At 42.2% G+C, this 16,917-nt stretch overlaps 1 protein-coding gene across 3 annotated transcripts; it reads left to right on the top strand.

Moving 5' to 3' along the window:
* Positions 1-208: 208 nt before the first annotated feature.
* On the top strand, positions 209-13,281 carry raver1 (ribonucleoprotein, PTB-binding 1). 3 transcript variants are annotated; one of them, XM_073495374.1, is made up of 15 exons: positions 209-571; positions 1,599-1,665; positions 4,266-4,735; positions 6,892-7,083; positions 7,182-7,302; positions 7,388-7,488; positions 7,617-7,688; positions 8,025-8,103; positions 8,786-8,988; positions 9,116-9,197; positions 9,323-9,462; positions 9,628-9,699; positions 10,841-10,972; positions 11,198-11,263; positions 11,354-13,281. In XM_073495374.1, the coding sequence occupies exons 1-15, from the start codon at positions 248-250 to the stop codon at positions 11,498-11,500; spliced, it is 2,268 nt and encodes a 755-aa protein (XP_073351475.1). In that variant the 5' UTR covers positions 209-247; the 3' UTR covers positions 11,501-13,281. The 3 variants fall into 3 exon arrangements, with proteins under 3 accessions (XP_073351475.1, XP_073351474.1, XP_073351473.1); XM_073495373.1 differs by lacking the exon at positions 7,617-7,688 and having other exon boundaries at positions 210-571; XM_073495372.1 differs by lacking the exon at positions 7,617-7,688 and having other exon boundaries at positions 210-571; positions 8,022-8,103.
* Positions 13,282-16,917: the final 3,636 nt, after the last annotated feature.

Raw genomic sequence — 16,917 nt, 5'->3', positions numbered from 1 at the left:
GAAATAAGGTATATGCCCACTGTTTTTAAGGCCACGCTGAGAAATCTGTACCATTTAAATCCAGTTTGGAGTAGAATACAGAGAAAACAGCCGTGGCCCCGCCCCCACGCTCCATTACGTCGTAGTCATGGAGAATGCGTCCCCCTCTCGTCCAATGAGAAGCGGCGCTGGGGCCATGTGTGTATTGTTTAAACTGCTCAAATCGCAGTGAGTATCCAGACCGACAAAACTTCCACCAAACCGAGTGATGGCGGCCGCCGTGTCTGTTAGCACAGCTGCCAGAGATGAAAGCACAGACACCGGACTCAGTTTCGCCTCTCGCCCGCTTCACGAAAACTACGACCTCGGTGCCGATCACGAAAACTGGATGCCCGGAGACCGCCGGCACCCCGAACTCGAACCCGGAGAAGAGGACTCAACGTCGGAACGCGAGTGTCAGCGGAGGGTCGACGAGGACTTGACATCACTGAGCCCCGAAGAGGTCGAGAGCCGCTTAGAGAGAACTCGACGGGAGTTTTACAACCGTAGAAAGATTATCATAAAAAATCTGCCCTCCGACGTCAGCAACCAGGTATGAGTAAGGACTACTAACCGATTGGAGGTTTATATCGTTGGATGATTGATTGATTGATTGATTGGTCCGTTTGGCTAACCTTAGCCTAGCTCCGTTATGCCTGCCATGCAACCTATGCTAGCCTGCTAGCCTTTTAACTCGTTAGCTGCCTCAGACTTCGGTTGATGCAATGTTTTGCCTTTTTTTAAACACAGTACAACTGTTTTAACTAAACGCCAACACACGGTCCTTTGGGTGCTATCGAGCACCACTAGTATTGTGTTTTTATTTTTTCTGGGTTCGCCGACAAACGCGGTTTAGGTTAACTGTCAGGTGGACGGATAACTGTCAATAATGGTCATCTGTGGCCTGTATGACCTGCGAGTCCGGCCTCGAAGGCAGAAGTTTGGTCGCTTTGATTATTCGTGTTTTTTTCAGTATTCAAGCCTCCGAGCCCGAACTGTCAGTGATTATACTCTCTAATTAAGTTTTACAGGTGCACTGGAACTTTTTCACGAGCCCATCTGTTGTCTTTTTTTGTGGTTGTATCAACAAGGCAGTGATTTACTCATGATGCCACATTTTTTGGGAACGTGCCTGACTCGTGGGAGCGCTGGGCCCTGCGGGCGGTACCATTGTTCGCACTGAGGGGTGGGGGTGCGTAGTGGCAGTTCGAGATGTGAGTTGCAATATAACAAAAGGTGGAAGGTGTGGAGACAAAACGTTTCAGAAAATGCTAGACAGCATCGCCATTTGTTTGTGAATGTCAAAAGCAGCGCAGAACAATTTCTCCGGCAACAATGAGTCCGTTATTCACCTCTCACCCCTCCACAGGTGCACTTGTTGCGAGTTTCCCAGTGGACATGAATTAGTTAATTACGTGATTACCCAGATTTACAATTAAGCAATCCATGATCAAATAAAGGCAAAATCCACAAGTTAAAATTCAGTGTTTTATGTATCATACTAAAGGGTTTCAATGCAATGCGAGGATGACTATTAGTGTGTGGATGTAATTATTGTCTTTTCCTTTTTTTCCCCACAGGAGGTCCATGAGCTGTTGGGAAACTATGACTTGAAGTACTGCTTTGTTGACAAATACAAGGGCACAGGTGGGTCTAACTGCTCGTCCATCATGTTAGCCATTTTAGCAAACACAATTGAAAGGTGCATTAACATCTCGAGTTGTCTGCATTTAGAGCAGTTCACTGTTTGCTACAATCTTGAGGACACATTGCTTTACAATCTGAAGGGCTTTGTTCATGAAAAGGTTCGTTTCCAAGGTTCTAAACAACTCGAGCTGTCTGGATTTCACTATCCGCCTAAGTCTAACTGATGAGGACGAATTGCTTCACAAACTGAATGGCTGTGTTCATAAGAAGTAAAGGGTTCCTGACTCTAAAGAAAATGCTGAACACAAGCTCCTGGAGCCCTTTTTTCATTAAAATATTTGCACCTAGAGTATTTCATCACCAGTGGTGACTATCTGTCCTTCACTAGGGATGCAGTGGCCAATACTGAGGTTTTTTTATTTCATTTTATTCCCTACTTTGTGCCAGGGAAACAAAGAAATCTTGATGATCAAAATAAATTAAATGAATGTAGTTTTATCAGCCCTACACTACACTGTCTTTGAAAGAATACAAAGTAAGTTGTACAAATTCATGAAACAAACTTTAGTGTAACCTTCTTTTACATTAAGTTATATTTTTTAAGTAAAGTTACTTCAAAACCCTACCCACTCAGTGATAAGAATTTTTCAGCAGATTCGTAGCCTTACAAGCTTTAGGCAGGGATGTCGTGAGCTAGTAGCTCATGAATGTGCCAGTGCCAAATTGATGTGACACAACAGCTATCGTTGGATTTCATCTTGTATGCCGATGGGAGTCAACTAGGTGGCTATCGGCCAATACCGAAGCTCAGCTGATATATCAGTGCACCCCTGCCTTTTAAGTAAATTACACTAATTATGTCTCTATTGTGCTGGTATGTGTTAAAGCTGTGTGGGGGTGTGACTGAATCAGTGTTGTGCACAATACTGTGCTAACTCTGGCAGTTCTAGTGGAGACGATAAGCTGCTGTGAAAGTTTGTCAGTAAGAAAGGTTATCCTAAAAAAAATTCCAGTGAGATTTTTTTTTTTTCACCCATGTTGAAACTTATCTACTAGTTTAAGTTTTAGGGGGTGAAATTATATGGCTGGAGTGCATGAAAAATGCTTGATGCAAGCAAAGCGCTGTTTATATGCTTGGAGACCTTGAATTTCCCTCAGGATCAATAAAGTATCTGTCTATCATTTAGTTAGCACATGTAGTTCATTGAGCCCGCTGATGCATCAGGATCAGCAAATATTTTGCCTGCTATCCACTGATATGAAAACCTTTTTAATGCAGAAAACAATGCTTTTGGTAATTTGTAGTTATAATATTCCCAGTGAAGTTAACTGTTTCAGTGCACTGATGTCATTTTGGACAATAAAGTTTACTGTTAAAATATAAAATATCCTGCCCCCATTACACGGTTATCTATGTGCCAGGTCTTTGATAACCTCATTTGAAGATTCGTTGCATGACATGTATTTATACAGCATATATTCTTTATACCTACAGTATAAATAGTATTGGAGTTTTTCACTCCCTAACATCGGTATCAGCATCTGCCCCAGCAGTCTTTTTACATAGTTATGATATTCTCAGGACATCATGCATATTGTCGTCAGTTACTGATCTGTTTTGTTGAAGTGGTGTAACTTATTTGTCACCAAGACACATTAGGTCATCAATTTGTATGCATCAAGGCGACTGTTTTCTGCAATTAATGTACCAAAATGGGTGAATCAACCTTGTACACCCTAAAATGTGAGCTGTGTCTTAATTCAGGGGAATTATTTGTTTACGTTGGTCTAAGTGAATGAAAGATCAGCGTGCGTTTCAGAAGTGTCAAAGCTGATTTATCAGGCGAACTGATATGTCAGAAACATCAGCTTAAAAGAATGCATTTAAAATGTTTTTACACGTTGACTAGCTCTGTAATATTCAACTAGAAAGTGATTCAAAATAATGGCCTGCCAGAAAATTGCACGAGACAGATGGTGAATTCTGGGTGTGGACGGTGTCTACCACACTGTTGTAGAAGATAACCAGTCAAATTTTAAAGGGGCTTTCATACAAAATGTGGTTGGCTTGAAAAAAGTTTATATTACATTTTTTTTTTTTCCTGTCAGAAATACCTGTAACCCCCCACCCTGTCTGCTTCTCTTCAAAAACATGGGTAGCAGGATGTTTGCTCGACATGAAGCAGCACACTGTGGGGCTCTAGTAAACCTTTCTGCACTTGAACAACAGGCGTCCACATTGTTACACATTATAAAGCAGGTGCAATAACACTAAAAGTCATCCAGGTCTAGATGTGACTTTTTAGCCATCAACACGATGCTCAGTCAGATGAAATGCCTTTGATTCTTTTCAGCTGCTATGGCAACCATTGTAGTCTCAATAAGGGAAATATCGCAGTGACATGAAAGCTGGTTTGTGGTGACATTGTGCCCCCAGCGCTGTCTTTTTATCAGACGTGCTGAAGGAGAAACGGTGTCACAACCAAGGTTTGCTACCTGTGACCTGCTGTGTATGGAAATGTCTTTCTCTGAATGCTGACTGCACAAATGTCAGTCCCTCACTTCACACCAAACTGTGTTGGTCTCTCTTCCTCCCTCAGCCTTTGTGACACTGCTCAATGGGGAACAGGCGCAGTGTGCCATCAAAGACTTCCACCAGCATGTGCTACGGGACAGGGAGATCTCTGTGCAGCTGCAGCCAACAGACGCTCTGCTGTGCATCGCCAACCTGCCCTGTGCTTTCACCCAGCAGCAGTTTGAGGAGCTGGTGCGGCCCTTTGGTAACCTGGAGCGCTGCTTTCTGGTGTACAGCGCCACCACGGGGCATTCTAAGGGCTACGGCTTTGTTGAGTACATGAAGAAGGACTCTGCTGCCAGGGCCAAGTCGGAGCTGCTGGGAAAGCAGCTGGGCTCCCGCATGCTGTATGTCCACTGGACTGAGGTGGGCTCCCTCACGTACCCACTGCTGCACTCTAAATGCCTGTGTGTGGACCGCTTGCCCCCGAGCCTGCTGACAGCCCAAGACCTCCGCAACGCCCTGGCCGACACCCATGCACCAGTCTTCTGCCAGGTCAAATTCACCCCACACAAACACGTGAAACTGATATGATTTGAGAAGAATACATTTTGTAGATTGTATTTTTATGCCAAGAATAATGAATGTGATGCCACTTTAAAGCTGTAACATTTATTCCATGTATCAATTAGTTGATCGATAGAAAATTAATTGGCAAGTATTCTGAGCCAGTCTTTTTTTGTGAACCAATAGTCATCCCTACAATATTGTCACAATATTGATTATGTAGGTATTTAATCAAAAATATCGCGGTACTTGATTTTGTTGCTAGTTTTAGCATTTAAGAAGTGATTTTGAAGAAATCCCAAAATGCCTAGATACATAATGTGTATTGACATAAAGCCTAAAAATATTGCAGTATTATTTTAAGGCCATAGTCAGTGTCAAATGTGAAAATTGTCCACTGGGAGTCCTTCATCATAACAAAACTGATTTCTTTTTACATTTTCTGCCAATTAATGAATTTTGAAACCACTCATTATTTTCAGCCTGATGGTGCTTTTCTTTGAGCATTAACTTCCAAGCAGAATACAACCTCCCAGCTGTAGTCACAGCTCTTTGTAAACACATTGTCTGTGTGTAGACACTGTTGATTTATGCTACGCAAGGCCATACTAACCAAACTTCAGAGAGCCTTTTGATATTGGAGATTGTGTGCTGCCACAGCCTGGGAATCTGTGCGCTCATGTTTGATTTGCTCTGGCTGATGCCAGGTTTGTGCTGCCAGGTTGGTGCTGCCATGTCTGTCGTATAGTTAGATAGCAGTGTTGACACTGAAGGCTTACAGATGGCAGAAACTGCTCTCCATATTTGATTTTTCAGTACCTTTCACCTTTACCCCAGTTTTCCTGTGGCCACTCAAAGTTTCTATAGCGATGAGCATTGCTGGTTTCTATGGTGATGACCACCTGACATCCCCAGGTGGTGTCATTCAGTCGGCTTTTCTGGAATGGGAGAGAGGGATGTCCTTTTAGCACAGCACGCATGGTGGTACGTTTCTGCTGGTTCCAGGGTTTTTAAGCGATTGTGGCAAAGGCAGTGATGATTAAGGATCATGTGATGATTTAATGGAAACTTTGTAGTTTCCCAGCACTAGATTTAACAAGATACAACTGGCCCACTTATGAAATGTTGAAACCTGGTGTTATTAAATCATGAAGCCACATCTAGTGACTGATGGTGAGTAAAGGGCCTTAAGAGGAAATTTAAAAGCAATATGGTCAGCAGAATAGTACTTATCTATTAGTAATTGTAAACATGAGATGATGTGGTATTTTTTTACAAAGTTTTCCGATTTGATCTGGAACTTTTCTCAGGGGAAATATAAAGCTGTAGGTAAAGTTAAGTTTGCCAAACTCTAAATGAGTTTCAGTCCCTATTATTTACGGTAATTTCTTTTGCTACATACCAAAGAGTTTAAAAAAATTAGACATTTAATTTTTAGAACATGGAGGAAGTGTTAATTACCTGAGTCTTAAATGAGAGGCTGCTATATGAGAACCTGTCAGTGCTACAGAATTTCCTACCTGCTACCTGTTAGAGGAATCACTGTGTTACTAATAAACAAAACTTGTTCTTTTGGGAGATTTTCGGTATCGCTTTTAATTTGGTTTGAGCTTACATTCTGGTTCATTTCAGGGTATTTACAACATAAATGTGCTTTTAGATAGATGTTGTGCTCACATGTGCTGTGAGCGGAAACAATTATATTCATTATCGATTAATCTGCAGATTGTTTTCACAATTGTTCAGTCCATAATATACATAAATTCATAAAATGTAAAAATTGGGTTCTGAGAAATTGTGATGAGCATTTTTCACAAAGTGCAATCTGCACATTGCTTCTTTTGTCCAACCAACAGTCCTAAACCCAAAGACTCTTCATGAGCGACAAAGAAAAAGCAGCAAATCCGCACATTTAAAAAGCTGGGACCATCAAATGTTTGACATTTTTGGCTCGAAAAATGACTTGATCGATTCTCTTTTCTATTGATCGACTAATGATTGCAGCTCTGGTGTGCTGAACATCCAGGGTGTAACCACAGGCCTATAACCAGGCAGCCTGTACCATGCGTCTGTGTGCTGTATTTATTGGCACTCTGGTAATTGTGTCTTTGTGACTAGAACCGGTGTTTTTTTACGCTCCACAGTTGGCTCAAGGACAAGATGGAAGTTTTCGGCGGTTTGCGGTGTTGGAGTTTGCCACAGCTGAGATGGCCGAGGAGGCACAGCGACTCACTGATGGCAGGCTACTGGGTGGGACGCACATAAGGGTGTCCTTCTGTGCCCCTGGCCCTCCTGGAAGAAGCATGTTGGCTGCGTTGATTGCTGCTCAAACCATGGTATTTAAGTCAAACTGATGTACTTTATTCACATCTCCACAGTTTAGTTTGTCATTGAACTTGTGCTGATTGGCTGTCTTGTTGCCTCTCCCTTCAAGGCTGTGAATAGGGGTAAAGGTCTCCTCCCTGATCCCACGGCCATGCAGATACTTACGGGCCTCAACAACCCTGCCACCCTCAAGATGCTGTTCAACCCACTGTCACAGGGACACAAACAAGGTGAGGAGGGTCTCTCCAGCTCTTATTGGCTTAAATTTAAGATTTGTTCTGGTGCTGTGGATCTTGATGATCTCTTTGTGTGCAGGCCTCCTCGGGGCAGCCCCCACAGTGCCCCTGCTGGCCAACCCCGCCCTCTCTGCCGCCCTGCTCCAGATGCTCCTTCAGAACCAGGCCAAGGCCCAGCAGGTATGAGCACCTTTCTGCCTTTTGCCCTGGCTCGTGCCTCCTTACCACCCAGCCTGTTTTTGATTCATCCTCTTCTACTCACACACACTTTTCCCCCTACTCTCTGCTCTTTCCCTATTAACTATTAGCAAGCCTTTCTGGGAAATCATCTGCTATGGGCTCAGGTGCTGCACAATAAAGAAAACCCTCTCGTGCCTTGTGTGAGTGATCTTTGTGTTTGGCTGTCAGAGTGTGATGTGGTCATTTTTATGTGATTGGTGATTAAAAAACCGCAATGCCAGCGTAGGTAAGGAAAGGGTGAGGTTTGTTTTTGTGTGCGTGTGTGGAGTGTACTTTTGAGTGGTGCTGAGTGATGTGGTAGGTGCACTACTCCATTGTGCACAAAAAGTGTTCTGTAAGGACGTAATTTCATATGTGGTGAGTAAGCCTTAATTAAGTGTGCTCGTGTTGTTCAGCAGTCTTTCACTGCTCGAGTGTCGTAGCCGGCTGTGTGACCCTCTTGTGACTCTGAACTCTGCTCTCTTTTTGGCCAGCAGGCAGGACTCATTGGGGAGAATCCTCTGGCCACTCTGCCTGGCCAGCAGGGAGTCCATCTGCTCGGAGACCTGCCCCAAGGTTTGGCATCCGCCCACTCCAGCCGTAGCTCCTTGAGCCACAAACTGCATGTCTTTGCTTTGCTTATAATGCTAAACATCTGTAGCCCTCTCTGCTTGTTTATTGTGGTTGTCCTCTCTATACAAGTCCTAATGTCGTGTTGTCTCCATAGCTGTAAAACTAGCTTTCTTACAAAGTCTTCAAATTTGGAAAATGCTTAATTTTAACCATGGCTCCGAGGTCAACATATCCTGTGTTTTATCTACATAACCACTCATTGAAACCAATAATCTTAACATCTGAAAATAAGTCTGTAGTCATTGTTTGATACCAGACGAGGAGAGGACTAGATTGACTGACATGAACGCCAAAATTAAAAGGGGTTGTTTTTCTGTTCTGAGTCGCTCCATCTTAAACCTGGCGTCATGAGGGCAACCATCTGTTCTCAGAATGCACGTGTCCTCTGTAGTGTGTGTATATACAGTATTCTGTACCTCTAGTCATTTCATTATAGTAGCAATTTGGATGTGATGACATTTTTGGTTTAGGTACCTTGGAAGTACTTGAATTTTTAAAAGCACGACATGTACTTAATTTAGGTTTGTTAACATTTGTAGTGTAGGAAGAAAACGAGCTGTAGCAAATTTGATTAAATATTTGAGAAATTTTAATTTACTAACATGCCTCTATCTAATTCCCCTAGGTGGTGTAGTCCCAGGTCTCGGTCTTCAGACGGATCCTCTAAACCCCCTAAAGCCAGTGCCACTTGGCAGAGCCCTGGCAAGAGAGCAGGAGTCCCCCACAGCAGCGTGCACCTTCCCCCAGACTTCCTCTCCCACCCTGCAGGGTATCTCCATGCCCCTGATGGGTAGCATGATGGGGGCAGATGGTCTCACAGCACAAGGGGTGAGTTCCCATGTAATTTACATAATATGCTTTCTGCCTGTTTTACTCCTGTCCAGCTTTTCTACCCAAGTGTAAATGAGTTTCTTTTCCTATGGCAAAAATAAGTCACCTTTTCCCCTCCTGTCAGGTATCCATACTAGGAGATCCCCCGAAAGATGTGAACCTTCCTCAGGGTGCCTTCCTCAATGTCAACAATGTTTTTCCCTCAGGTAAGCCGCTGTATTTGCACTGCGTGGTTCTAATTTTCCTACTTGGCATTCTGTTCTTGTTCGCTGCATCAACTTGAGTAAATTTATTCCAGCATGTAATGTCTGTCTACTTAATTCTTCTGCAGGAAGCTGCAGGCCTCACCCCTATAGGAAGAGGCCTACACTAAGTAATGTGTCCAACCAGCACACTCACCAGAGCATACAGCCAAACTACAACCTGCGCTACCAGGACTCCTACAGCCCAGAATATCCTCCACTTCACCAGGTAACCACCAGATATCCACTGCTTCGTCCGTAGAAGTTTTATTCCTTTGACATTAATTAGTTCTGCTTGACTAGATAGTGACCTGATGAATTTACAATGCAGCTGCTCATTCAGTAGGCTGTATGATGTGATCCTGTCTGATGCCCATCTGGTGTTTCTCTTCAGGATCCCCTGGCCCACTTGTATGAACAGCAGGAGAACCTCGATACCGGGGCCTTGGCAGGATTCGGTCAGCAGGTAGTGTTTAGTCAACCATTTCAAGACTGTGAGCATTAGGGGTAGGAGAAAATATCGATGCACCAACATATTGTATCACTTCCTTTTGTGATACATTACTGAATCACTGGTGCCAGACATCATCAATATTTTCATTATATTAGCATTTTTACTTTGAAACTCTCTTGCCATCTCTGTGGCTTCTGCCTCCCCCTCACATAGTTCATCTTGACTCACTGAATCGTGGTTATGCAAAAGCTCCACCCAGCCTAGTCATTCATGGCTTTCCTGTTGCCCAGGAGAGCACAGCATTTCTTGTTTTTAACAGGCAGGCTGTGGTTAGAGCAAACCGTTTATTTTTGAAAAACAATGAGATGTGTAGAATAGTGATTTTGATAAAATATCAGTTTTAGATAGAGCCCGACTGATATATCAGGTGGCCTGTTATTATCCGCAGATATTGGCCTATCACAAATATATCGGTATCAGCATATATGTTAGCCTATTTGCACTGATCTATAAAACTTTTATTTTTAGAGAATATAATGCCAAAATGGATGCTTGGAGTGATTTTAAAATGATTTAAATTCACAATTAAGTTTACTGTTTCAGTATTCTGTTGCGTACTTTTTGTGTAAACCACATTTGAGGAGTCATTTAAAAAAACAGAACAAATGTCGGGCAAGTTATCCATCAGGATTTTTTACTCCCTAATATCAGACTCGGCCTCAAAAATCCTCGGTATTCAAAGTATTTGGTTGGGCTCTAATCTTAGGCGTACTTTACTTTTCCTGATGGAAGTGTTTTAGTATATGGCTCATTCAATGACCAAGAAATTTCCGTTATCACAGTTTCTGGCTATGACAACATGGTGTAAATGTTCTTTTTTTGGTTTGTTTTTTTAGAAAAACATCAAATTTCACAATATTATTGACCAAATACTTTGATCTCAGTATTGCAACAATGTTGTAGGGATTTCTACTAATACTTAAAATATTTATCTTTAATGTGGAAAGTAGTTAAAGTAACAAACATTTTAGTTTAGAAAATTACATTAATTTACTGTAATGCAGCATTTAAAGCCAGAAAAACACTTGATGATGCCAAATCATTTGCATTCTGTCTGATACTAAACCAGTTGTGAACTTGATTGTCTCTGCAGCTCTCACGCCACCCTGACTACAGTGACAGGTTTTCTCACTACAGTTACCCTCCCAGTCCACCCCTGTCCTACTTCAGCTCAGGGCCTGAGGCCTCCAGTAACAGCAGCCTCCCAAACACTCAGCTCAACAGGGTAAGCCTCAAGCTTTGGACTTTCTTTTTGAAATCCACCTCTGTTTTGGTTTCAAACTATTGATTACTTGTCAGTGCGAAAACATCAAGGTAGCACTACAAGATATAAAAGTGGAGGGTTAGGTTCCAAGAATAAGCCCGTGTTCAATAATTAATGTTGCTCTGTGAGTGCTTGAGCCTCAGTAGAAGGAGTCTGGGTCACTGAGAGTTGGTTGTTTGTCCTCAGGCTGTGGGAATGCCTCCTGTGAGCCACAACGCCAACTACCCCCCAGGCCTGGGGAATGCTGTGAAGGTAATATAGACACTTTCTTTAGTCTTATCTTTAAATATACATGTACTGCTCATAGATCAAGCTTGATTTATTTGTTTTTACCAATTACAGACTCCCATTGGTAGCCACAAGCGTGTGTTCTCCCGCCTGATCCCGTCTCCAGAGCCAAGCCCTGAGGGCAGCTATGTGGGCCAGCACTCCCAGGGTCTGGGTGGCCATTATGCAGACTCCTACTTGAAGAGAAAGCGTATTTTCTAAAAGCAGCTGAATGCTTCTTGCTGCATGAGTAGCATTTCAACAGCCAGGACACAAAGGCACCTCCTCCGGTCTCCTCTAAAGAACTTGAGCTTGGTGGTCCTTGGATTTGTCTCTTGTGTACTCCTGTGAGTGACCCCTGGAGGGCGCTGGGGAGTGCAGCCTGTTGCCATCTGGACAGTTGTGTCACTCTATGGGAATTTTTGGTGGTTGTTTTTTTTTCTGTTTGTGTGTGTATATATGATTTTAGTGTGTTGGTAAATTAAGTTTTTACTTTTTCCTTTTTTTTTTTATTTGACTTTTAATTTCCTGTTGAAAAACCTGTACAGTGAGGAAAAAAAATGGTTAATTAGCAAATGAAGTATTTTCTCTTGAGCATTTTTTAAATTCCTGTGTTGAGTGTGGTGTATCAGCAGAGCTACAGATAGTTTGACCAGTTTTCAGTGGCAGCCACAGGCTGCTTTGTATGTTGACATCTCACTACAGTGATGCTGTCCACAATTTCAGGCAAAGGGACTTGCATAGTATTAAAAACGAGCTTTATTCCAAAGGCGCTACTTTTTTTTTTTTTTTTTTACACAGCCTTCTTAATCTATGTAAAAAGTTCAGTAGTTTGTATGAGATGGTGTTTTTGTGTTGTATTTCCTGTTTTCTCTTCCACAGGGTTGTAGATTTTGCTGTTTGACTCTATTTCTGGATCAGGCCTCCTCATTGGTTAACATTCAGCTTTCCATCCACCAATGACAGCTGTATGTACCTGCCTGTGTTTTATGATGGTGAAACTTTTTACCATTCTGTGCCACATTGTTTCTTGTCATCCACACCCTCCATCTTGTTCGGTCTGTTCTCTACACTGGTTGTTGAGTGATGCACTTGGAGGGCACGGGTCACAACCCTCACCTGTTCTCACCTCTGTAAGATGCCATTATGTCTTCTCTCACTCATATGTCCATGAGTTGAATATTTTTTGTGTTTATGTGAAGTTCTGTGTCAATTTTGAATGTCTTATGTCCAAGTAAAACACCTCGATAGTTGAGTTGGGTGGGTGCGGGCGGTGGACATGTGCTGTGTGCCATCTCTCAAGCTGCCAGCAGATGGTGAATACAGGAACATTAACCATCTCTCTTCTCTCAGAGGCTTGACTCCTCTCGATGAGTAGACGGCAGCTGGAGTGATGGACGCAGCCTGTCCTCACTTTTCCAGTACTGGTGGGAGTTAAATCTGTCTGGGGGGGTACTAATGGAAGCTCATGGCAGGTGATTGGTCAGTGACATGACTGTCTGTGTTCTTTTTAATTTTTTTTTTTTGTGGATAATTATCTGGTTGACAGTTTGATTGTGAAAACCCATTACCTCTGACTTCTGCTAGGAAATGCAGCTACACTCGAGCCTTAACAGTGTTCTCTGTGAATATCATCCTGCCCTGTGTTGGCTTCCATCTACATTTACCATTTCTGTGTTTATTTGCTGTGTATATAGTTAAGCTTGATCATTTTTCGGAGTCCGAAACTTTTGTTTTCTTTTTCTCATACCTGCCTCTGGTCTGGTGTTTTGAATGAATTTGCTGCTTCTCTCTCGTGTTTTTGTCGTTTGCCTGTACGTTTGAAAGCTGATGTGACCGAGAGTGGCGCCACAGCAGACTGCTCATGTTGTGTATAGACCAAGAGATGCGGCTGTACTGTTTGACCATCATCCATTTTTGATTGACTGCTATCTTCTCATCTGTACCGCCATGGTTGTCTCTGTATGTGTGTGATGTGAGCAAGTAAATGTTATTTAAACTCATCTTATTGTAAAGTCGTCATTTAAACAAAACAAAACAAAACACAAGTTACCTCACCTGTTCATTTAACATGACATGTATTTTACCATAAACATTTAACTGGTTTCTTGGGACATGCTCTAGTGTTTTGTCCAAGAGTCTTGATTGAGAGTATTGTAGCCATCTACATCACAAAATGATGAATACCAAAGACTTAAAGGTACGGTGTATGGATTTAATTGGATCATATTCGCAGAAATGTAATATAATAGTCATAATTAAACTTTTTTTAGTGTGTCATCACCTGAAACTGGGTATTGTGTTTCCGTTACCTTTTTAAATCTACAGAGCGAGCCCAGAACGTCCAAACCAAACACCGGCTCTATAAAGGGACTTGAACACAGTGGCCGCTGTAGAGGAGGGTGAGGAAATCTGCAACCGGTCTGCTGGATTCCTCCAAATCTAACAGACCGGACCTTTTTTAAATTGTCTTTTCACAGAGAATCTATTTATCACTTTAAAAAGTAAAGAAACTATTGAGCGTAAATGGCAAAATAAATCTGCACGTGTGGTTGAGAGCAGGATGATGTAAGTTATCTTCAAGCAGTGAAATGTTTAAGTCATATCTTTGCTGCTGACATGTAGAAGCATAAATACATCATCCAGAATTTTATTGGCCAACTAATATGCTTTTCATTTAGGGGGAGAAAAGGTAAACGAGCCCTTCTGTAATGCTTGAGGCAACATTAAGAGGCACACAGCAGTGGTTATATCATATTGTAGCTCATTATTTCACTAATGAGCAGAAGTTATTCACCGCTTCCCAATCAACTGACATGCACAGCCAGCTGATGTTTTGCTTTCCTGGATCACTAACCAAGTAGACATAATGCTTGTGCACATTTCAGACAGATGTTGAGGAACGGCACAAAGAAAGCATGAATCAAAGAAAAGGAAGGAAGCATCCAAATATCTGCTAATAAAAGTCAAATCTTGACCTCGAGAGCTCTCCTTTTGTTGGAGGCTGATAATTTCAAACAATTGTGCAAAAAGTGATTCATGATGAATTTCATGCCCAATAATAATCAACTATGCCTTCGTCAGTGGCTACAAACGACATGACTTTGCTCTTTTCCTTTGTACTTCAGTTCCAACATGTTTTTGGACAGATGCCATCAGCCCCAGACTCTTATCAGCGTGGTGTTGCTATGGATGTGACCTGTATGAATGTAAAGTAGGTTCTTGCTGAGAGGATGATTTCCCTGAATGAATAATTATTTAACAATAAACTCAGTCAGTCAGTTATCAGCTCTGTCGGCTGACAACAGGTTTCTCAAAGAATAAAAACATGTCAAACTGAGAAGTGAGTGAAAACAACCTTTCACTCTGATAAGTCTGTATACAGAGGCTGATGACAGTCACATTTAATTAAAAAACAAACTAAACAATACCTTAAAACTATGTTAAAAAAAATAGGCTCAGTCTGCTCAGCCTCTCTGTTCAGCAGAGCCAGAAGGTAATGACAGGTCAATTGAGCTCTTATCAGGCAGAAATTGAGTTTAAAGTCATCTGCCCAGATGATTGGCTGTGTGGCAGGTCTAAGCCCTTTGTATTACCGTCCCTCACCCTTCAGACTGAGGTGCCAGGGGGTAAGAGGCAGTGAAGAGAGCTCATCTTCCTCTCAGCAGCCATCACGATGAAAGGTTTTGATTAGCTGTTATTCTTGTGGTCCCACCGAGCCTGAAGGAGCCGAGCTGCTGATGGAGCTTTCCCCTGATGGGCAAAAACACAACTGCATTACATCGGTCATAAAACCCTCCTTTTTAACACCGTCTCTGACATTTCTCAGCCAGCAAAAATAGAATTACTTCATGTTTGGGTATGTCGTGAAATACAACTGTGAAAAACTCCTGCTTTTTATCACTCTGTAAAGGACAATGGAAATGAGAACATTGTGTTATTTTTTAGACCTGCTGGCATTATATTAATGTGTTTCTCCCAGCCGCTGGGTTTATTTCTGTAATATTTGTCTGTAATGCTTCAGGCACACCTGAATTATGTTCTCATACCTGCAGCCAGTCTACCCAGAGTTCTCAGAGGGATCCACCGAGGCTCGGTGGACGCTGTGTCAGACACATTTAGATTTCTGCCTTTCATATATCCACCCACACAGTCACCCTGCACAGTTGCTGGTGAATGCTGCTGAAACCTGCGATTTTTCCCAAATACGGAGAGGGAAGGAGGAAGAGCTTTGAAGACAGATCACTGCAGCATCATTTATCACAAATTAGAACCACATAAATGAAGAAAAAGTTCTATTTTCTGTGCATTTGCGTCTGCTGTGCAACTAAAACTGTGCCTCTTATGTGTGTAGAATAGAAATGAGTGCATTTGAATATACAGATTCACTGTCATCTGCATGTAAAACACACTGGATTCACATGTGCAATGATTTATTACAGCTTTATTTCAGTATATGAGCAACAAAGTGTAACCAAATAGGGTATGTGACAAGAGCTGTTTATAGCAGGATTAGTCATAGAAAACAGCCCACTCCCCCCTGTGACAAACAGTCTATAAAACAGTAGCACATCTCGCCAGCCCAGGAGAAAGCTACCAGTCTGCCTTTCCCTTAATTCAGAAGACGGGGAAGCCACTCAGCTTGAACGCTGCCCCTGCTTATGCACCCAAACAAGATTATATTATAGCAGGGATTTAAATTCCAAGCCAGAACATGTCCCCTTATCCCCCCTGAAATAAGCTTGGGTATTGTTACAGTCTTCATTTTCATCTTTTCCAGTCAATCCTCCGTGTAACTGTATATCACTGTGGCACGACAGAATAAGATAACAATATCTGGTGGTGGGAAATAAAAGCAGTGTTGCTGCTATGATGCTCTAAACAACATACCAAAATGTTTTCCTGTAAGCTGTACACCTCCAGCCAGCCCCATTTTCTGACTGGAGATACACTCAATCTTGAATATTTACTAAACATCTCCAGCTCGCAGATGTAATCCAGACTGTAGCAGTGAGATGAACCTGGTTTATACTTTTATCTATCAGGCGGAGAGTCCTGAAATCTTTTCACTGTTCACCCCAGAAACTCATCTCTCCCATAAGTACGTCTTGTCCTCCTCTCCCCCGTTGAATCATATCCCTTGTCCCGTATCGTCCTCCTGAACATTAATAGCCTACACTTTTATCTAGCAGTGCAGCTCTCATTGCTCTTATTTCTTCTGCTGCCACTACATGATCACTATTGAATTATGAGCTATTGCAAGAACACTTTATCTCTGACCAGTCCCTTCTCTATTTTTCTCTCTATTTTTAATCCAAGAATTGAAGTTTTTAATTGAACTCTTTGCATATTGCTAAAGCACCTATATGAAGGTTAAAGCTTTACTAGTTTGGCAACAGAATGGCTTTAAAGGCACTATCTTTATATCTAAAGCACAGTCTGGCTGTTGGTGTTGTTCCAGGACCATCTTTGCAACTGACCAATCATGTTTCTGTAATGTCATAGCACTGCAACTCCAGAAAAAAGACTGGAAAAACGTGCACATGGTAGAAGTTATCCTTTTGAACACGTATTTAACGTTATGGAAGGGTCCATTTTAACCCAACCGATGTTTTCCCAAACCAAACCAAGGACTCTTG

This window comes from Pagrus major, chromosome 23 (assembly GCF_040436345.1).
Source record: "Pagrus major chromosome 23, Pma_NU_1.0".
Lineage (NCBI taxonomy): Eukaryota > Metazoa > Chordata > Actinopteri > Spariformes > Sparidae > Pagrus > Pagrus major.
The sequence above is the reverse complement of the archived record's forward strand: the minus strand, read 5'-3'. Positions and strand labels throughout refer to the sequence as shown.